Source organism: Scleropages formosus, chromosome 24, assembly GCF_900964775.1.
Source record: "Scleropages formosus chromosome 24, fSclFor1.1, whole genome shotgun sequence".
Classification (NCBI taxonomy): Eukaryota; Metazoa; Chordata; class Actinopteri; order Osteoglossiformes; family Osteoglossidae; genus Scleropages; species Scleropages formosus.
Window position 1 is genome coordinate 2,758,537 of NC_041829.1, and position 22,421 is coordinate 2,780,957.

Below are 22,421 nucleotides of genomic sequence, written 5' to 3' on the forward strand. Positions count from 1 at the left end.
GAGATGTTCCATGCTGAGCTGGGGATCCAAGATACCATTTAGTAACAATATCATTATTACTTGTTAAACTGGCTTACAATTGTTACTTAATCTAGAATGCCCAGGAAGGGTGGGAAACCACTGGCCCGTGGAACCCCAGAAGTTTTTTTTCTCCCTCAATTTTCAGTTGGGAGTTTTTGTTCCTTTCCCCAGTGGCCAGTAGGCATCCTTATAGCTCTATAAAAGTACTTTATTATGGTAGCCATTAGTCAACTGTTTTCTTTGTTTGTATCTGTTTTTCTTGCATTATGCCTGCGTTAAAGCATTCTGTTTCACTGCGTGAGAAGAGCGCTCTATAAAAATAAACTGAATTGAATTGAATTATAATTTTATTACCTAATTTCTTCTGATCCTGAGTACATGAGTTATTCAGCCTGCAGATGTGTGTCAGTGTGCATAGGTTATGTGAAGAACAGCATGAGTACGTGTGTCAACCAGAGGTACCTGAGGTAGAACGGTAGGGGCCTGCCCTACCAGTCGATGCATGGAGCTGATGTGAGGCACCTTGATGGGCACCGCTGTGAGGGTCCCCAGGACCTATGCGAGGGACAACAAAAACCAAAAAAATGTTGAGTGCCTTCTTACTGAAAAAATTCAACATAAAGACTGCTTTCATCAAGTGGGGAAGCTCTGTCTTAAAACAGAACAACAAAACATAAATATAGTTCTGTGAATGTTGATCATAACTCACAGTGATGCTTCACACATTCTCTACCTTCACTATTTTGAAAAATACAATCCAGAAAGAACCTACTGTTATTATAATACAACCCCAATTCAAAAAAAATTGGGACAGTATGGAAAATGCTAATGAAAACAAAAATGAGTGATTTGTAAATTTACTTTGACTTGTATTCAAACAAAAGCAGTATTAAGACAAGGTATTACATGTTTTACCTGATCAGTTGCATTGTTTTCTGAAGATACACATTTATTCTGAAATTGATTTCTGCAACACAGTCCAAAAAAGTTGGGACAGGGGAAGTTTAGGACTAATAATGTGACAAGCTGAAATAACAAGGTGCTGTGAAACAGGTCATGTTAAACAGATGAAGCAATCATGTTACAGTATTTAAGGAGCCTCCAAAAAAGGCCTAGTCCTTCAAAAGCAAGGATGGGTCAAAGCTCACCAATTTATGAACAGATGAGTCAGCGAAAAATCCAGCACTTTGAGAACAACTTTCCCCAAAGACAAATCAGTAGGATTTTGGGCATTTCACCCTCTACAGTGCACAATATAATGAAAAGATTCAAGGAATTCCGTCAAATCTTGGTGCTTAAAGGGCAAGGCTAACAACCACTTCCGAATGCATATGAGTTCCGATCCCTCAGACGTCACTGTTTTAAAAACTGTCGTGTCTGTAATGATATTATGACATGGGCTTGGGAATACCGCAGTAAACCTTTGTCAGTCACCACCATTTGCTGCTACATCCACAGGTACAAGTTACGGACACACACACACACACACACACACACACACACACACACACACACACACACACACACACACACACACACACACACAGAAGCTGCTTATCCCAAGTGGGGTTGCAGCAAGCTGGGGCCTAACCTGGCAACACAGGGTGCAGCACTGGGGGGAGGGGACACACTCAGGATGGGATGCCAGAGTCACCCCAAGTGGGACTCAGACCCACCAGAAAGCAGGCACAGGCTCATCTGAGATGGACAGTAGCACAGTGGAATCATGTTTTGTGGGCCGCTGAGTCAACATTTCAAATAGTTTTTTGTAAAGACAGCAGTCGTATTCTCTGGGCAAAAGAGGAAAAGGACCATCCAAGCTGTAATCAGCTTCAGGTCCAAAATTCAACATCTGTCATGATATGGGGATGTGTTAGTGCCCATGCCATGGGTAATTTGCACTTCTGAGAGGGCACCATTAATGTAGAAAGATATATACAAATTTAGGAGCAACATATGCTGCCATCCAGATGCCATTTTTTTCGGAGACATCCCTGCATTTTCCAGCAGGACGATACCAAACCGCATTCTGCCTGGATTACAAGTGCATGACTGTGTAAGCAAAGAGTGTGGGTACTAGACTGGCCGGCCTGCAGTCCTGACCTGTCTCCGATTGAAAATGTGTGGTGCATTATGAAGTGCAAAATATTGCAACAAAGGCCCTGTACAATTACACAGCTGAAGACCTGCATAATGGATAAATGGCAGGAAATTCTGCTTGCTAAACTTAACCAACTGGTGTTTTCAGTGCCCAAATGCTTAAGTGTTATTAAAGCACATGGTGACATTACACAGTGGTAAACACTCGACTGTCCCAACTTGTTTGGAACGTGTTGCAGACATCAAAAAACAATGCAACTGATCAAGTAAAACATGAAAATACCTTCTCTTTATACTATTTTTGTTTGAAACATTATTTACAAAATCACCCCTTTTTGTTTCTATTCTATCCAGAATCAGAAAAATTTTACAAATCACTCCTTTTTGTTTCTATTAGCATTTTCCATACTGTCTCAACATTTTAGTAATTCGAGTTGTATCATTGAGGGGTTTGTGTACACTGAAATGTGTCATTTAAATGCTTTCTTTGGTTAACTGAAAATACAATTCTTTCATAATTTAGAAAAAGCAATATTTTTCCTATACATAGTTTGAAGATAATGTACAGTATCAAGAATTAAGCAGCGGAAGGGAGGAAAGACCTCTAACTCTTTCTTTGAAAAGCTTGCCAGACCCTTAAGTATCTTAAAGCAAGCGATTAAAATGGTCAGGGCTATTTAGATGCTATTTGTCACATTTTGCAGGCATTTAAGGCTCTCATTGTCCTCTCAGTGTACCCAGCATCTTACACTGGGGACCTCAAAACATGTAAATGGGTCTGCTGCAGAAACTGAATATGGGATACAATCTAAAAGGGAAGTTAACACTTTATATCTTCTAGTAAATTACTATGTGTCATGGCTGCCAAGGTGCGACGGACCCAAGCGCAGTTGCACAGGCTCACAGAATGCAGAAGCCAAGTAGGGACAGACTGAAGCGAGAGCTGAGGGACAAGCAGGAGGTCTTTGAGGAGTAAACGTTTTTTCTAGGAGGATCCAAAGGTCGTGGTCAGGAGGCAGGCGAGAGTCAGGGAGCCAGGGAAACACAGAGATGGGGTAGGCAAACGCAGGAAGAGGGAACTCGAGAAACTCGTAGGAAACACTAGGCATGAATGCAGTGGTGTGCTCAAAGAGGTTCCGTAACTGGAGGTGGCTGGATGCCATGCTTTTATGCACCTGTGCTCTGATCCGCTACAGGTGCGACAGCTCCGTGCGGAGGCATGACATTACGATTCACCTTTGAATACAAAAACTTCTTTATCTTAAAGATTTTGCATTGCACTGTTGAGGTTGACTGCATACTAAAATGTCTGTGTTGCAATTAAATGATTAAAAGCCTGTCTTTTCAAGAACAAAAAATAAATACTGGTTCAATATAATGAATATAGTGAAATTCAAAAATTATTGATTTTTATCAAGCTTATATTGGTAACATTTACTGTAAATTCAACTTCATAGAATATCTTGCATTTCTCCTAGAACAGATTGAACCACTTAAATGACACTTTCAAAACAACAGCCAACGTTTATTAATTTGGGTGTCAAAATGCTTGAAATATCTCTAATGGTTTAAGGTCTTCAAATCCAAACATAAGCATTAGAAGGTCAGTGATACATATTGATTCATTATATTTCTTTTTTCTTCTGTAGTATGTTTTTAATTTCAGAAGGGGTGCGGTGGCATGGCGGGTTTGGCCGGGTCCTACTCTCCGGTGGATCTGGAGTTTGAGTCCCGCTTGGGGTGCCCTGTGATGGACTGGCATCCCATCCTGGGTGTGTCCCCTCCTCCTCCAGCCTTGTGTCCTGTGTTGCCAGGTTAGGTTCCGGTTTGCCGCGACCCCACTTGGAAGAAGCTGTTTAAGACAATGTGTGTGTTTCTAATTTCTATTTTATTTGTAATTAGTTATTTTTTTTTATCTACTATTTGTATGTACCACAGACAGTTGGAAAAGTATTTCACTGCATGTTGTACTAAGTATGATTGTGTATGTGACAAGTAAAATTTGAATTTGAATTTCACGCAGTAAGGAACTGAGTAAGAAACTCGACATCTAGTCATTCAGATAGAGTAAATATATATCTTTCCCAGAATACCTTGGCAAGTCTGAATGTTTTTTGGTTAGACTGTCCTTGGACAATGGCAAGGAGGTCTGATGTGACCCACTACCTAACTCTTCTGAACCATAGTTTTAACTTTCAGAGAAATGCAAAAAATAAAATCTTACACTTGCATTTGTCTCATTCAAAGGAAATATCTTCAAGGTGGTATGCTGTGAGAAATATCACATGCTTGTATTCTTCAACCCCCATGCACAATGATCTAAAAACAGGCTGTACAATAAACACAGTAAAAAGTGTTTATTGTATCGAGTCAGTTTTTTCACTCCCTGCCCCCCTTTCTCCTCAAACCTGTTTGAAAGTGACAGTAAACCAGTTTGTAAACTTACAAACACAACCGGGACTGAAAGTTTGATCATCAATAAAATTGTTTGTAAATCCAACAAAATCGCAATCAATGAAAGTGTAATAAAACAGACATACTATCACTGGCTTCTGGCATGGCTGGCTCAGGTTCCCTATCATGGAGCCTACAAAACATGTCACCTTCTGTAGGTGGCACAATAACACAGCGAGTAGCGCTGCTGTCTCACAGTGACTGAGTCATGTGAGAGGACGTGGATTTGAACGCGTTCAGTTTGTGTGGAGTTTGCTTGGTCTTCCTGTGTCTGTGGGGGTTTCCTCCCACAGTCCAAAGACATGCAGTTCAGGTTCACACATAGTGTGTGTGTGACAGAGAGAGTATGTTCCACTAATGTATGGACGAGTGACCCATTGTAAGTAGTGTATCTAGCAGTGTAAGTCACCTTGGTGAATAAGATGTGTGTATCCACTGGAAGTTGCACTGGAAAAAAGCATCTGCTAAATAAAGAAATGTAATGTAAATGTAGTATTCCTGGAACCTGGCTGCTAAAAGAGAGTAAATAGTAACTGGGTAAAAACCAGGGACCATTGTGCCTGGCTTGGGCTGAGGCTGAGATAATAACACAGCCCCCACCCCAACCATGGAGGAATTTACCATCCATCCATCCATCTTCCTCCGCTTATCCGGGACCGGGTTGCGGCGGCAGTAGTCCGAGCAGAGCCCCCCAGACTTCCCTCTCCCCGCAAACCTCCTCCAGCTCCTCTGGGGGAACCCCAAGGCGTTCCCAGGCCAGCTGGGAGACGTAGTCTCTCCAACGTGTCCTGGGTCTGCCCCGGGGCCTCCTCCCAGTGGGACATGGCCGGAACACCTCCCCAGGGAGGCGTCAGGAGGCATCCGGAACAGATGCCCGAGCCACCTCAACTGGCTCCTCTCGATGCAGAGGAGCAGCGGCTCTACTCTAAGCTCCTCCCGGGTGACTGAGCTCCTCACCCTATCCCTAAGGGTGCGCCCAGCCACTCTGCGGAGGAAACTCATTTCTGCCACTTGTATCCGCGATCTCATTCTTTCGGTCATGATCCAGAGTTCATGACCATAGGTAAGGGTAGGAACGTAGATTGACCGGTAAATTGAGAGCTTCGCCTTACGACTCAGCTCCTTCTTCACCACAACAGACCGGTACAATGACCGCATTACTGCGGACGCCGCACCGATCCGTCTGTCAACCTGCCGCTCCATTTTTCCCTCACTCGTGAACAAGACCCCGAGATACTTAAACTCCTCCACTTGAAGGAGGAGCTCCCCCCTAACCCGGAGGGGGCAATCCACCTTTTTCCGACTGAGAACCATGGCCTCGGATTTGGTCTCATCCCCGCCGCTTCGCACTCGGCTGCAAACCTCTCCAGTGCACGCTGTAAGTCTTGATTCGATGAAGCCAACAGGACCACATCGTCTACAAAAAGCAGAGACGAGATCCTGCGGCCGCCAAAACAGACACCCTCCGTTCCCTGGCTGCACCTAGAAATTCTGTCCATAAAGATAATGAACAGAATCGGTGACAAAGGGCAGCCCTGGCGGAGTCCAACGTGCACCGGGAACAGGTCTGACTTACTGCCGGCAATGCGAACCAAGCTCCTGCTCCGGTCATACAGGGAACGAGCAGCTCGTAGCAGCAAGCCCTGAACCCCAGAATCCCGAAGTACCTCCCACAGGATGTCACGAGGGAGACGGTCGAATGCCTTCTCCAGGTCCACAAAACACATATGGACTGGTTGGGCAAACTCCCATGAACCCTCCAACAGCCTAGTGAGGGTATAGAGCTGGTCCAGTGTTCCACGGCCAGGGCGAAAACCGCATTGCTCCTCCTGGATCTGAGGTTCAACTATCAGTCGGATTCTCCTCTCCAGTACCCTGGCATAGACTTTCCCAGGGAGGCTAAGGAGTGTGATCCCCCTATAGCTGGAACACAATCTCCGGTCCCCCTTCTTAAAAAGACGGACCACCACCCCAGTCTGCCTGTCCCCGAACTTCACGCGATGCTGTAGAGGTGTGTCAGCCAAGACAGCCCCACAACATCCAGAGACTTGAGAAACTCGGGGCGGATCTCATCCACCCCGGAGCCTTGCCACCGAGGAGTTTTTTGACTACCTCAGCAACTTCAGCCAGGGTAATGGACAAGTCTCCCTCCGAGTCCCCGGCCTCAGCTTCCTCTGTGGAAGGTGTGTCGGAGGGATTGAGGAGATCCTCAAAGTACTTCTTCCACCGCCCGAGGACATCCTCAGTTGAGGTCAGCAGCACACCACTTCCACTGTAAACAGTGTTGGCGGAACACTGCTTCCTCCCTCCGAGTTGCCGGACGGTTTGCCAGAATCTCTTTGAGGCCGACCGAAAGTCTTCCTCCATAGCCTCACCGAACTCCTCCCAGGCCCGAGTTTTTGCCGCGGCGACTGCCAGAGCCGCGCTCCGTCTGGCCCGCCGGTACCCGTCAGCTGCTTCAGGAGTCCCATGAGCCAGCCAGGCCCGATAGAACTCCTTCTTCAGCTTGACGGCATCCCTTACCTCCGGTGTCCACCACCGTGTTCGGGGATTGCTGCCGCGACAGGCGCCGTAAACTTTATGGCTGCAGCTCTGAACCGCCGCCCCGACAATGGAGGTGTGGAACATAGTCCATTCGGACTCAATGTCCCCAGTCTCCCTCGGGACCTGGTTGAAGCTCTGTCGGAGGTGGGAGTTGAAGACCTCTCTGACAGGGGCCTCCGCCAAACGTTCCCAACAGACCCTCACTATGCGTTTGGGCCTGCCAGGTCTGTCCAGCTTTTTCCCCCGCCATCGAATCCAACTCACCACCAGGTGGTGATCAGTTGACAGCTCAGCCCCTCTCTTCACCCGGGTGTCCAAGACATATGGCCGAAGATCAGAAGAAACGACTACAAAGTCGATCATCGACCTCCGACCTAGGGTGTCCTGGTGCCAAGTGCACTGATGGACACCCTTATGCATGAACATGGTGTTCGTTATGGATAAATCGCAACTAGCACAGAAATCCAATAACAACTCACCGCTCGGGTTCAGATCAGGGAGGCCGTTCCTCCCAATCACGCCCCTCCAGGTATCACTGTTGCTGCCCATGTGGGCGTTAAAGTCCCCCAGTAGAACGACAGAGTCCCCAGTGGGAGCGCTTTCCAGCACGCCCCCCAGGGACTCTAAAAAGGCCGGGTACTCTACACTGCCGCTAGGCGCATAAGCACAAACGACAGTGAGAGACCGTTCCCTGACCCGACGGCGTAGGGAGACGACCCTCTCATTCACCGGGGTAGACTCCAACACATGGCGGCTGAACTGGGGGGCTATTAATAAGCCCACGCCCGCCCGCCGCCTTTCACCCTGGGCAACACCAGAATAGTGGAGAGTCCACCCTTGGTCGAGAAGAGCGGCTCCGGAACCCAAGCTGTGAGTGGAAGTGAGCCCGACTATATCTAGACGGTATCTCTCAACCTCCTGCACTAGCTCAGGATCCTTCCCCGCCAGTGATGTGACATTCCAAGTCCCAAAAACCAGAGTTGGCGCCCGAGGTTTGGTTCAGCTGGGCACTCGGCCCCGACCACTGCCCAAATCACAACGCACCGGCCCCTTATGTCCTCTCCGGCAGGTGGTGAGCCCACCGAAGAGCGGCTCCACGTCTTGGCTTTGGGCTAAGCCTGGCCAGGCCCCGTGGGCATAGACCTGGCCACCAGGCGCTCGCATGCGAGCCCCCCCCCCAGGCCTGGCTCCAGGGTGGGGCCCCGGTGACCCCATACCGGGCGGGGTGAACGAGATCCTTGATTTAATAGTCATAAGGGGATTTTGAACCACACTTTGTCTCGTCTGTCACCCAGGACCTGCTTGCCTTAGGAGACCCTACCTGGGACATATAGCCCCAGGCAACATAGCTCTTGAGATCATTCAGGCACTCAAACCCCTCCACCTCGGTAAGGTGGCGGTTCGCGGAAGGGTGAAGGAATTTACTTTAACCACAAATGGTATATTAGGAACAGGATGTCTGAGGATCACAGCTGTGATAAATCTTTCTTTTAATTCTTTGAAAGCATTTAATGCTGCTATGGACCACAAGAGTTTTGTGCTCTTGCCCTTCAGTAAAGTGGTCCGGGGTACTGCCATGGTGATGAAGCCACACATGAAGCAATGATAAAAGTTAGCAAACCCTAAAATATGCTGAAATTCCTTCACCAATCGGTACTGAAGCCTATTCATCACTGCCTGAACTTTTCTTTCCATTTCCACCTTGTTTTTCCTTAAGACAAAAACCTAAAAAATTAATTTTTCTCCCTTGATATACAGGTTATTGCTAAGCAACCTCTGGAAGCAGGTCAATAGCACAATCCTATTAACAATGTGGGGTAAAGGAGCGGCTTTGGCCCTACGGAAAACCTCTGCTTGGTGTTGATATGGGAGTGAAATATTAAGGATCTGTTCCCCCTTGGGGCTTTCTACAGAGTTGGTTTGACATGGGATGAGCTAAGCAATTCTTCGCCCGCTGTGGTCCCCAGGGCACCAGTTCCCCTGTGCTCCACGACAATACTGGATCATGTTTAGCTAGCCAGGTGTACCCCAATATAATGAGGTTGTCTGGGGATGTAATTAAATAGAAATATGGATTTTATATGGCAGAGAGTTTCTTGCAACATGATTTGTTTCATCCTGTTTCATCATGGATTCTTTTACTGCCGTCCCCAAACGTTGCCCATCGAGTGTTTAAAATACCTAAAGTAGTAAAGTACTTAAAGTTCCTTGTCTTACGAATATCCAAGTTATGAATTTTCATAACCACACTTCATAACCCATGAGGAAGTGGGGGTGGGGGCACAGCATCTCCTATATAGCTATACAGGAACAATTTCATCTAGCATTTTTAATTATATAGCTATATCTTGAAACTTTTACAAAAATTACCCATCAAATAAAGCATAATTGATTATGCTTTTTGATCGAAAACTGAAAATAGCCAGATATCAAACGACATGTTTCTGTGCTTCCGCTACGCCCTCACCGCCGGAGCGACGAGGCACACCTGATGCCACTCACGGACAGACGCATAAAAGGCTGAGGAAGGCAAGGAGCTAGGGCAGAACTTTGCTCAACCTACTGACTAGCGACTCCAGACTCAACCTATTGCGCCCTCCTTCCTGCTCACTCCTTTGCCCTGTTTCCTGATCCCTCTCCTTGCCCCTTTGTGATCATTTTGGATTATCGACCTCTCACCTGTTTACTGACCTCGTCTTTTTGGATTCCCTTGTTACTGACACTCGCCCCTCGGAAACATTCGCCTGCCCTTCGACTATGACTTTGGATTTCCAAAATAAAAGCCCTGTGTACTCCACACTTGAGTCCAACCACTTCCTTCTGGAGCTCCAAAATGGCAGCTTCTCATAGCCACTTTTGTTGAAGTTTACAATGAGACATGGAGTTAGCATTTAAGGTGACATGCTTCTTCAATATATTCTCCACGTGCAATCCTAAATTACATTGCAACTCAACCTCTTTCGTTTCATTCTCATGCTGCCCATTGCACAGATGCAATACTTGAATTAACATAGCTTGGTCTTGTGTATATGTACAGCTGACCAATACACTGAATAGGTTGTAGGAAACCTGTGTTTTATTTTTTGTCACTTAAACGTAGCCTCATTTTGATGTTGCTCTTTGCTAAAAAAAGAAAATAAAATAAATTGGTATCCCATCCATAGTGTTTCCTGTTTCATGCCCAATGTTTCCGATATACGGGAACACTGAGACCCTGCACTGTATGAACTGTTCATAAAAATAGAATGCAGGCAAATTACATCTACAGTTATTCATTTAGCAGACGCTTTTCTCCAAAGCGACGCACATCTCATAGAAAATACAATTTGTGCATTACCTTAGAAGAAAGAGACATAGCTGCAGATGTATAATTCTTAATTACAGTTTGTTTCTTTCACCATATGCAAGTACCTGCATAAAACTTTACCAGAATATCACCAATTCCTAATCACCTTCATAGTATTTTTTTTTTTTTTTTTTTCCGATTCAACACACAAACGACTGCTTCTAGTAAACCATACAACTACATTGTGAGAATGCACGGCGGGATATAGCTCTAGCAACAAATACACTTACCATAACCACAATGAACTGCAGCAACAATCCTCTAACATGAAGTATAAAGCACAAGGGTTTTAGCTAATTAATAATTCGCTGTAGTTGTATCGGGTGTCTTTAACAGAATCAAACAGGCAAAAAAAAAAAAGGGAGGTTAAACTGTGTTATTTATATTTTACTGACTTTGATAGTGAGTGGATTTACAAACAATTCCAAGTTGCAAAGAGAGTTCTAGTCCTAAGTGTTTATAAGATAAGGTACAACTGTACATTTTCTCTACAAACTTCTGTTCAGTGTTGACTGTTGACCATGAATACAAGCAAAATTCATCTTTATTATAACCAGGTTTCTTGAATAACTACAGTCTCATTTCTATTCTGTTTGGGCATGTTTTGCTGTCAACTAATGCTGGTTTGCGTAGAAGAAGTGACATTAGCTTTGGAATATTTTTTTTGAAAATAGATGTGTGAAGAAAATTCGATTAAAAATAAACTGAAAAACAAAAATAAACTGAAAATTTGTAACTCAACTGTATGTAATATGACCACCCACTGTATATGTGATGTCTGGAAAACACTGCTGAAACCCCATGCTTATCCTTCCCTTAAGGCTAACTTAACATTTCAGTTGAGAGCCACCCTCCGCTATGTCTTAAAGTAACTCATGCTCATTCAAGGCTGATACCCCTAACTACATTATAAAAAAAAAAAAAACTGGGATATCACTGTTGGCACCTTTACCTTGTACAAGTAATCATAAACTTTCTGGTTCCTCTCTTCTCTTGTTTGTAAGGACCCATAAGGAGTTATCACTTAATGTTATGACCTATATTTCTTCCTCATTGCTACTTGTTTTACCACTAGATTTTAATGTCTCTGAACATAAAAACATAAAGAGATTTTCACAGATTTTTTTTCTTTGTAGCATTCAGTTTTCCAACTTAAATCCCCTCTGAGTCTATATTTCTCACAGTTTTGACTAGCTAGTTTATACTTTCTTTGCTACAGTTCCATTTCAAACATTGCAAGCTGAAAGTTACAAATGGAATTTGAGAGCAGTGCTGCTTTTGTTTCGCTGATATACTTTGACCTAGTATAGTGGGGTTTGAGACCAAGGCTAATAGATGGATCATATAGGATGGAACATACAGTTTAAAGGCTTTTAAAAATATTACCTGCTCCAAAATAGTATGCAAAATACCTTTTTTTCAGTAGCATATAAGCGCATTAGAAGAAAAAGACCAATAAAAAACATTTCTATGCGTTCTCACTTTCTGGGTGCTGGAAGCTATTGGGTAATTTGAATGGATCTGGATGTCGGGCCTCTGGAGTACCATCTTAGCAGCCTCTCACTGTTGAACAGGCCTGAAACATGTGGGCTTGACAAACAGAGCATACTGTCCTCAGTATAGTCTGGGGTTGGTGGTTGGAAGTGTCACAGCACCAGCAGCAGTCAGTACTGCTAAATGCTACATCATCCTTGTGGAGTTGCATTCAGCATCTGGTACAGGGAGAGGGGTGGCAGAGGACTTAAGATGTGAAAACCAACCCCAAGGTTGCAAGGCTGCACTGCTTGTATTTTGAGGAGGACTCTGCTGGGCACTTTAGTTGTAAAAATGGGTAGCAATTACAGAAAATGAAAGCCCTTTCAGCTTAAGAATTTTATCTTAGCTGTTGCCACGGAAACAGTTCTTCCTTAACCTTCTTTTCCATTATGTGATGAACCAAAGGCACACATACAGTCGAAAGTCTTCTGTGCTTGTCTTAGTAGAAAGAGATTAAAATGTTTCTATTTTTTGGATTTTTTTTTATACAGGAGTAAATGAAACTCAATCTTATCTATGAGAAAAGTGTTCTTGCTTATAGTTAGTATTATTCAGACATTGTGTTTCACAGGTTCACATAATTTGGCCTCCAATTCCAATGGAAATATGCTAATTCCACTAAATTGCTTTTCATTGTTGTGGAATATTAATTGCAATACTCCATAGTTGTAGAATAAATGTGAACTCCTCAGTGCATCAGTATGGTCTAGTCAGCTTAGTAAACTTTGTCTCTCACTAGCTTTTACTAGCTAGCATTACCAGCTTTTATGAGCTTTGAACTTTTTAAAGAAGTTTAAGAACTGTATGTGCAACCCAGCAAAAACTTCATTTGAAAGAGAGACAGGTATATATATATGTTGTCTCCCAACCTGACTAACTGACCGATGTACACAGGTCAGCGTTAAATTAATATGATGGGCCTGTAACAAAACAATTAGCTCCATGGTACCTTTTACCTGCCACTCTCAATGTGATGCATTGGTGGGTGTGTATTTAGTGCTTCTTCAACTAACAGAGTAGACCAGACTGTCACCTCAAGTTTGGTTAACATATTGTACCTGATGAAAAAGAGAAGTAAGGATTTCTTTTCTAATGTGCATAGTCGCTCCACTGAGTGAACTGATATACAACAGCAAACTAATGGCTAAATTTCTATAAAAGCATGAATTGACATGTTTACTCTGTCATGCCCTCCACTTCCGTGCAACGGAATACCTGCTACTGATCACCAGATGCGCACATAAAAGGGGAGCTTGAAGCGCAGCAAGATGCGGAACCTCCGTTCAGCCTTGCTACTCGACTTTCTCTCATTGCCTTGATTACCTCTCCTGATCTCCCTTCTTTCCTTGTTCTTGCTCCCTGACCCGTCTCCTGAACCTTCGCCTCCTCCTCGTGTCCCTCAACCCACTGCGTGCTGTTTGACTTAGGGCTCTTGGATTCTTCCTGTACGACGTTTGCTCCTCGGTCAACCTCACTTGTTCCTCTGACAACGATTTTCGGATTTTCCTCAGTGAAGTACACCTATGCTCTGCACTTGGGTCTGTTTCATTTCCCAGACAGAATCATGACATACTCCCAGGGTGGTCCCCATATCATCACATAAACCGTTTTCGTGAAGGGACAAGCGGTTCTGAAAATGTGTGTGTGTGTGTGTGTGTGTGAATAGGGCTGTCTTAGTAGAGATATTGTATGTGATAATTAGAACAGAGGTAAATGCCATAAAAACTTCAGGTTCTGTGGTTTCTTGACTCTGAAAACACGTTTGTGTGTTCTGCTGAAACAGAATTACAGCCCCAATTCCAAAACAGTTGGGACAGTATGGAAAATTCTAATAAAAACAAAAAGGAGTGATTTGAAAATTTACTTTGACTTGTATTCAAACAAAAACAGTATAAAGACAAGGTATTTTATATTTTACCTGATCAGCTGCATTGTTTTTTGAAGATATACACACACACACACACACATTTTCAGAACCGCTTTGTCCCTTACGGGGTCACGGGGAACCGGAGCCTACCCGGCAACACAGGGCGTAAGGCCAGAGGGGGAAGGGGACACACCCAGGACGGGACGCCAGTCCGCCGCAAGGCACCCCAAGCGGGACTTGAACCCCAGACCCACCGGAGAGCAGGACTGCGGTCCAACCCACTGCGCCACCGCACCCCCTCTTGAAGATATACATTTATTCTGAAATTGAAGTCTGCAACACTTTCTACAAAAGTTGGGATAGTCGAGTGTTTACCACTGTGAAACGTCACTATGTCTGTAATAACACTTATTAAGCATTTAGGCACTGAAAACACCAGTTGGTTAAATTTAACAAGTGGAATTTTCCACCATTCATCCATTATGCAGATCTTCAGCTATGCAATTATACAAGGCCTTTGTTGCTGTATTTTGCACTTCATAATGCGCTACCCATTCTCAATTGCAGACAGGTCAGGACTGCAGGCAGATCAATCTAATACCCACACTCTTACACATTCTCGTACTTGTAATCCAGGTAGAATGTGGTTTGGGGCTGCTCTGCTGGAAAATGCAGGGATGTCCCTTAAAAAGACAGCACCTAGATGGCAGCATATGTTTCTCCAAAATTTGTACATATTTTTCTGCATTACAGGTGTCCTCACAGGTGTGCAAGTTACCCATGGCATGGGCACTAACACACCCCCATATCATGACAGACATTACATTTTGGACCTATTGCTGATAACAGCTTTGGTGGTCTTTTTCCTCTTTGGCCTGGAGAACATGACGGAATTTTTTTTCCAAAAACGGTTTGAAATGTTGACTCATCGAATCACAAAACACAATTCCACTATGCTACTGTCCATCTCAGATGAGACTGAGCCCAGAGAAGTCAGCGGCGCTTCTGGACAATGTTAATGTATGGCTTCTGCTTTGCATAGTAAAGCCTTAACTTGCATCTCTGGATGCAGCTGCAAATGGTGGCGACTGGCAAAGGTTTACCGCAGTATTCCCGAGCCCCTGTCATGATATGCATTATAGACACATGACAGTTTTTAAAACAGTGATGTCTGAGGGATCGGAACTCATACGCATTCGGAAGTGGTTTTTGGCCTTGCCCTTTATGCACCGAGATTTGACCGAATTCCTTGAATCTTTTCATTATATTCTGCACTGTAAAGGGTTAAATGCCCAAAATCCTACCAATTTGTCTTTGGGGAAAATTGTTCTCAAAGTGCTGGATTATCTGCTGATGCATCTGTTGAGAAATACGTGAGCTTTTACCCATCCTTGCTCTTGAAGGACTAGGCCTTTTTTGGAGGATCCTTATATACTGTAAAATGATTGCCTCATCTGTTTAACATTACTTGTTTCACATCATCTTGTTATTTCAACTTGACACATTAATAGTCCTAAACTTCCCATCCCAATGTTTTTGGAGTGTGTTGCAAACATCAATTTCAGAATAAACATATATCTTCAAAAAACAATGCAACTGTTCAGGTAAAACATGAAATATCCTGTCTTTATACAGTTTTTGTTTGAATACAAGTCAAAGTAAATTTTTTTTGGTTGTCACACTTTATAATGTGAACTGCTGCATACTGAAACAATGAAGAATTGCAAATCAGTTAATTATTTTGAGATCCCCATGATTGTTGTCCAAAACACGAGGGGCTTGATCCAAAATGTCGTAGTCCTGATCCAGGGAATGAAGTTCAAAATCCGAAGGGTCTTTTTCCAAATAGCAGGGGGCTTGATGCGAATGCTGGTGGCGTGGGTGTCAGCTCAAGTTGTACTTCAGGTCGTGGTCCAAAATAAAACTCTCGAAAACTGAAGAGTTGGATGAAGTTCAGTAATCATAATGCTAAGGGGTGTAGTTGTGGTCTGAGGAACGAGGGTCAAGATTCGAAGGATCTTATCCAAAAGGTTGTTGTCGAAGGAATGATGTTCTTAATCCATGAAGCAGGGAGCAATGAACAAGGAGTGAGGAAGAGTGTGTTCTCCCAAAAAGGTTCTGCAACTTGTTGTGGTCAGAGCTTATACTATAACATTGTTTTTAAATGCAGCACACCTGTGTGTAATGAACTTATATGTGGCTAGAGCCACGCCCACAGTGATCTTCTGGGGTATGGGGTTAATCGGGTTTTATATAAATTACTCCATGAAATCTGCCCACTAAAGACTCTTGTAGTGGCACAATTTAAGATGAATAAAGATTATAAATGCACTTTTTGTGAAAGCTGCCTTGAAACTACACACACACATTTTCAGAACCGCTTGTCCCTTATGGGGTCACGGGGAACCGGAGCCTACCCGGCAACACAGGGCGTAAGGCCGGAGGGGGAAGGGGACACACCCAGGACAGGACGCCAGTCTGCCGCAAGGCACCCCAAGCGGGACTTGAACCCCAGACCCACCGGAGAGCAGGACTGCGGTCCAACCCACTGCGCCCCAACCCACTGCGCCACCGCACCCCCTGCCTTCAAGCTATCCAACATATATTTTGGTTATGTCTCCTGGTGGTCTCCTGTCTCAAGGTCTTTTGATTGAACTGCAATCTTTGATTAAAAAAGAGGCAATATAAATTTTAAAGAAATGGATAATGATACTTTAATGCCATTGAAAATATTTTTTTTTAAAAAAACTGCTGTATCTGACTTAATTATGATATTGGTATGTTGGTGTGTACAGAAAATAAAATGGTCAAGGAAGCATTCTGTCTTTGAATACTTTAAATTAAAAGCAATGTTCTATTTGCAAGTAATTTCAAATTGTAAAGGTATGAAGGCTAGGTGTACTTTTTCATTTGCTCTTTTAAATCTGTTTATGTATGTGTTGTAATATGTTGAACACTGGCTCCTCTGGTTACAATCAAAATTAGCACTGGAAGTCTGTTCATAATTTGATTTGTTCATAAATACTAAATCTGTTTTAACACCAATCTTAATACTATATGGATTCCTTGTTTTCTCTGTAAAGGGTTTTGTAAAAAAAACAAAAACAAAAAACAAAAAATAACTTTTGAGCACCCATCCATCTTCCATCCCGCTTGTCCTAATAGGGTCGTGGTGGCAGCAAGGAGAGCAGAGAGGCCCAGCCGCGCCTGCCCCCCGCAACTTCCTCCAGCTCAGCCTGGGGGATCCCCAGCCATTCCCAGGCCAACTGTGAGATATATTCCCTCCAGCGGGTCTTGGGCCGACCTCAGGGCGTCGTGCTAGTTGGCCGTGCCCAGAATACCTCCAAAGGGAGGCGCCCAGGGGGCATCCTTATCAGATGCCCAAACCACCTCAACTGGCTCCTCTCAATGTGGAGGAGTAGCGGCTCTACTCTGAGCTCCTTCCAGATGTACAAACTCCTTACCCTGTCACGGAGAGTGAGTCCCAACACCCTGCGGAGAAAACTCATTTCGGCCGCTTGTATCCATGATCTTATTCTTTTGGTCATTACCCAAAGTTCATGACCACAGGTGAGGGTAGGGACATAGATCGACCGGTAAATGGAGAGCTTCACCTTATAGCTCAGCTCCCCCTTCACCAATACAGTCCAGTACAGAGACCGCATTACTGCTACTGCTGCTCCCAGTCTGCGGCTGATCTCAGGCTCCCTTCTCCCCCCACCCGCGAACAAGACCCCAAGATACTTGAACTCCTCCACCTGGGGCAAATTCCCTCCCCTTACCTGGAGGGGGCATGAAATCCTTTTTCGTGAGAGAACCATAGACTCAGACTTTGAGGTGCTGATCCTCATCCCAACCGCTTCACACTCGGCTGCAAACCGTTCCGGTGTGTGTTGGAGGCAACCTTGTGATGGTGCCAAAAGGACAACATCATCTGCAAAAAGCAGAGATGTCACCTTCCAACTCCCACACAGAATGCCCTCCTGGCCTCGATGGCGTCTTGATATCCTGTCCATGAAAACCACAAACAGGAGTCGAGACAAGACACAACCTTGGCGGAGTCCAACGTCCACATTGAACAGGCTTGACTTAATGCAGAGTATGCGGACACAGCTTTCGCTCCGTATGTACAGAGACCGAATGGCCCACAGTAATGGCCCCAGTACCCCATACTCCCTAAGCACCTCCCACTGAATTTCCCGGGGAACACAGTCATAGGCCTTCTCCAAGTCCACAAAACACATGTAGACTGGATTAGCGAACTCCCATGCCCCTTCAATTATCTGTGAGAGAGTGAAAAGCTAGTCCACTGTTCCACGGCCAGGGCGGAATCCGCATTGTTTCTCTTCAATCTGAGGTTCAACTATCGGTCGGAGCCTCCTCTCCAGCACCCCGGCATAGACTTCCCCAGGGAAGCTGAGAAGTGTGATACCCCAATAGTTGGCACACACTCTCCGGTCCCCTTTCTTAAAGATAGGGACCACCACCCCAGTTTGCCAGTCCAAAGGCACTGTCCCTGAGGTCCATGCAACATTGCAGAGGTGTGTCAACCATGACAGCCCTGCAACATCTAGGGCCTTAAGCAGTTCCGGGCAGATCTCATCCATCCCTGATGCTTTGCCACTGTGGAGCTTACCAACTACCTCAGTGACTTCCACCAGGGAACAGCCCGAAATCCTCAGGCCGTGACTCCTGTAAGGGAGGCATATCACTTGGGTTTAAGAGTTCTTTAAAGTGCTCCTTCCACCTCCCGACAATGTCCTCATCAGAGGGCAGAGTTTCTCCACTCCTGCTAAACACAGCCAGAGCGAAACTCCTCCGACCCCTTCTGAGCTATTGGGTGGTTCTCCAGAACCTATTCATAGCAGACCAATAGTCGTTTTCCATGGCCTCTCCAAACTCCTTCCATGCCCTGGATTTTGCTTCTGCAACTGCAGCCGCTGCTGCCTTTTTCGCCTGCCAGTACCTGTCTGCTGAGTCAGGGGTTCCCAAAGCCAACCAGTCCCTAAAGGTCTCTTTCTTCAGCTTGACAGCTTCCCTCACCACTGGTGTCCACCAGCAGGTTCTCGGGTTGCCGCCCTGGCTGGCACCAACAAGCTTTTGGCCACAACTATGCCTGGCTGCTTCCACAATGGAGGTTTTGAACAGGTTCCATTCAGACTCCATGTCCCCTACCTCCTCCGGGACATGGGAGAAGCTCTCCCAGAGGTGCGAGTTAAAATCATTCCGGACAAGGTCCTCCGACAGTTGTTCCCAGCACACCCTCGTTAAACATCTGGGCCTACAGGGTCTGTCCATCAGTTTTCCCCGCCATCTGATCCAACTCACCACCAGATGGTGATTGATTGACAGCTCAGCACCTCTCTTCACCCGAGTGTCCAGAAAATGTGGCCTCAAGTCAGATGAAACGATTACAAAGTCGATCATTGACCTTTGGCCCAAGGAGCTCTGGTACCAAGTACACTTATGAACATCCTTGTGTTCGAGCATGGTGTTTGTTATGGACAAACCATGGCTAGCACAGGAGTCCAATAACATTTCACCATTCAGGTTCAGATCGGGCAAGCTGTTCTTCCTAATCACCCACCGCCAGATTTCCCAGTCATTGCTGACGTGAGCATTAAAAAGTCCCCCAGCAGGACTATGGAGTCTGTAGGTGGGGCCCTGTCCAGAACCCCACCCACCCTGTCCAAGAAGGCCGAATACTCTGAACTGCTGTTTGGTGCATAAGCACACACAACAGTCAAAGTTTTCCTCTCTGCGACCTTAAGTCGCATTGAGGCGACCCTCTCGTCCACCGGGACAAACTCAAACTGTATGGCAGCCAGCCGGGGGCATGTGAGTATCCTCACACCGCCTGGCGCCTCTCACCTCATGCAACTCCTGAGTAGGAGAGGAACCACCCCTATCGAGGAGTTTGGTTCTTCTTTCAGTGGAGGTGAGCCCAACTATATCCAGTTGGTATTTCTCAACCTCCCGCACCAGTTCAGGCTCCTTACCCCCCCCCCCCCCCCCCATGAGGTAACATTCCACGTACCAAGAGCCAGTTTCTGTCACGAGGGGCCACGGCGCTATGTGCCACCCTGCCCCCTCCCGCTGCCTGGTATACATTGCATCCGACCTCAATGTTGGACGTTGCAGGTAGTGGGCCCACATGCCTCCCCTACCATGCCTTTTCGGGCTCAGCCTGGCCGGATTACGTGGGCTGCCCGGCCACCAGGCGCTCGCCTAGGAACACTACCTCCAAGCCTGGATCCGGGGGTAGGTCCCGGTGACCCTATTCCAGGCAGGGTAAATGATCTTCTGTTCCCATTTTCCATAGGGGTTTTTCGGATCGTGTTAGTCTGGATCTTCACTCCAGACCTGTTCGCCTTGGGAGACCCTACCAGGAGCATACTGCTCCCGACGACATAGCTCTGGAGATCCCTAGATCACGCAAGCCCTTCCGCCACGCCAAGGCCCCGATCCAGGAAGGGATTTTGAGCAGTATGAAAATTACAACTACGCTGATTGAAAATAAAAATACATTGTCTTGACAAACCTTTACTAAATCCCAACTGCTGACCATCATTTGCAGTGTTCTTCATCTTCTGGTATCCTACAACTTTATTATCTACACATTCGATGAATTCTTAAAAATACCAACATCTTGTAGTTTATTTACAGATTCTTTGAAAGTCTTGGATATAAATTTTGCCTCAAAAAAAGTATATAGGTGGAGCAGATCAAAAGGTATACTTCCCATGACAGGAATAAAAGACAGACACATTCACGGCTAACACTTAAATAGGAGGAGTTTCATTATGTTTTATCAGTAGACTTTACTAATATCTGAACTGTGGGAATATGGTCACTTTTCTCAGGGTCCACAAAGTGCTTTGGCTTTGCAAAAAGTAAACATCACACTGCGAGAATCTGTAGTGGTGCACCTATGTTACCTGTGACTGGGGCAGCTCGGTGGCTCTCCTGCCCAAAGAAAGGCTACTTGACGCCACTTTGTTTGCCATTTGGAGGTTGACGGGGGCAGCCTGCAGCGGCTCACTGCTCACTGCCTTTTGTCCATTAATGTGTGCAGTCACCATGGAGACAGGAGTCTTCGCCGGTACAACAGAGAAGGCGATGTTTTGGGTGGGCTGCTTGATGAGAGAGATGGGCTTGGCACTCCCCACAGGACAGCCCCGCAAAGCCAGTTTCTGTAGAAGGCATAAAAAGAGTTAAACGGCTGTAAAGATTACAATGGTAATACAAACAAGCGTTGGATCGAGCAACGTGCTGTAGGACTGGAGAGTTAACCTTTGAAGAACTAGTGGGAAGCTCTTCTAAAGGCTGCAGACTAACACTGCTGCTGGTGTAATTTACTGCATATTAAGGGATAACGTTGCTATGCAAGTAGTATAGTTAACAGCATATCATTAGTAATATGACCCATGCCCTGCTCCATGGTAAACAGGTTTCAGCGCAGCCTGGTTTTCACCACTATGCAGAAGCCCACAGGTTACAAAGCATCATCGTCATGCCCCACACACACACACACACACACACACACACACACACACACACACATTCATGTGTCCCCAAGTTTCTCCAAGCTAAGTATAGTTTGCTTTCTCACTGCCCTGACTTACACAATCAGACAGACTAAAAAAAAGAACATTCTAGATATTTGATATCCCATTCTCCTGTCTGTCCTTATTTCTTTCGATCTTTCATGGCCTTCTGAGAATAGGTGAGGGAGGGCCTTTCATTTTCAAACGTGTATTGAGATTTTGTTCCTCTCTCTGTATATTTTTCTGAGGTTGTACTGAAATAACCGGCCACAAACATTCAGAATTCAAACATTAAAAAATTAATCAAAGAGGTTCCCAGAGGAATCACGGAAACTGTGCATCTGAGGTTTAAATCTAAAACAAGTAACCTGCTTGAACAACCATTCAAACAACTCTTTGATATGAATCATATAGTGCTGGAATTCATTGCTGTACAGTATTATTTCATCTATCAGGCATCTTCTAAATAAGCACTCACGCATGAACATGTTCTTTGAACAACTGTTTGAGAAAAAAGAAACAATCCTGACTGAATAAATGGCTACATTATAACTTTATGACAGCATTCTGAAGAAAAACCCACTGGGATAAAGAACTGGTCACCTGCAGCTGGGTAAAGTGAGTGTTTGAGTGTTAGGTCTAGTGCGCAGGGAAGCTGATTACTGGCGCTTCATCATTAGAGAGCAATAACAAGCTGGAGAGGGTGGGAGAGTGAGGGAGGTGCATTCAAGATTAATTCTGAGGCTTCTTGCCAGGACAATGAGAATTTAATCAGAAAGCATACCATTTCTCAGGCGAGCTTTTTGAGATCTTGGAAATGGAAGGGCAATAGGAAGGGTTCTGGAGGATGACTTCCATGAACAAAGGAACAAATTTATGGAATCACAGTTAAGAAGGAGGAGAGAGATAAGGGGGTGGGTTTTTGAGACTGGGGTAGGTCTCCATGGAAACTGAAGTATTAGTTTCAAGCGTACAGATTGTGTCAAGGATTTGGGTGTCCTGTTGG

General features: G+C 45.2%; 1 protein-coding gene across 1 annotated transcript in view; it reads right to left on the reverse strand.

The window, feature by feature from the left end:
• LOC108936508 (PHD finger protein 21B-like) overlaps nt 1-22,421 on the reverse strand; it is a 164,920-nt gene that overhangs the window by 17,260 nt on the left and 125,239 nt on the right. Inside the window, exons 2-3 of the mRNA XM_018755894.2 lie at nt 20,807-21,061; nt 484-576 (exon numbers count right to left, since the gene is read on the reverse strand). Of these exons, the coding sequence (XP_018611410.2) occupies nt 484-576; nt 20,807-21,061 (348 nt within the window). The remainder of the gene's footprint in view (nt 1-483; nt 577-20,806; nt 21,062-22,421) is intronic.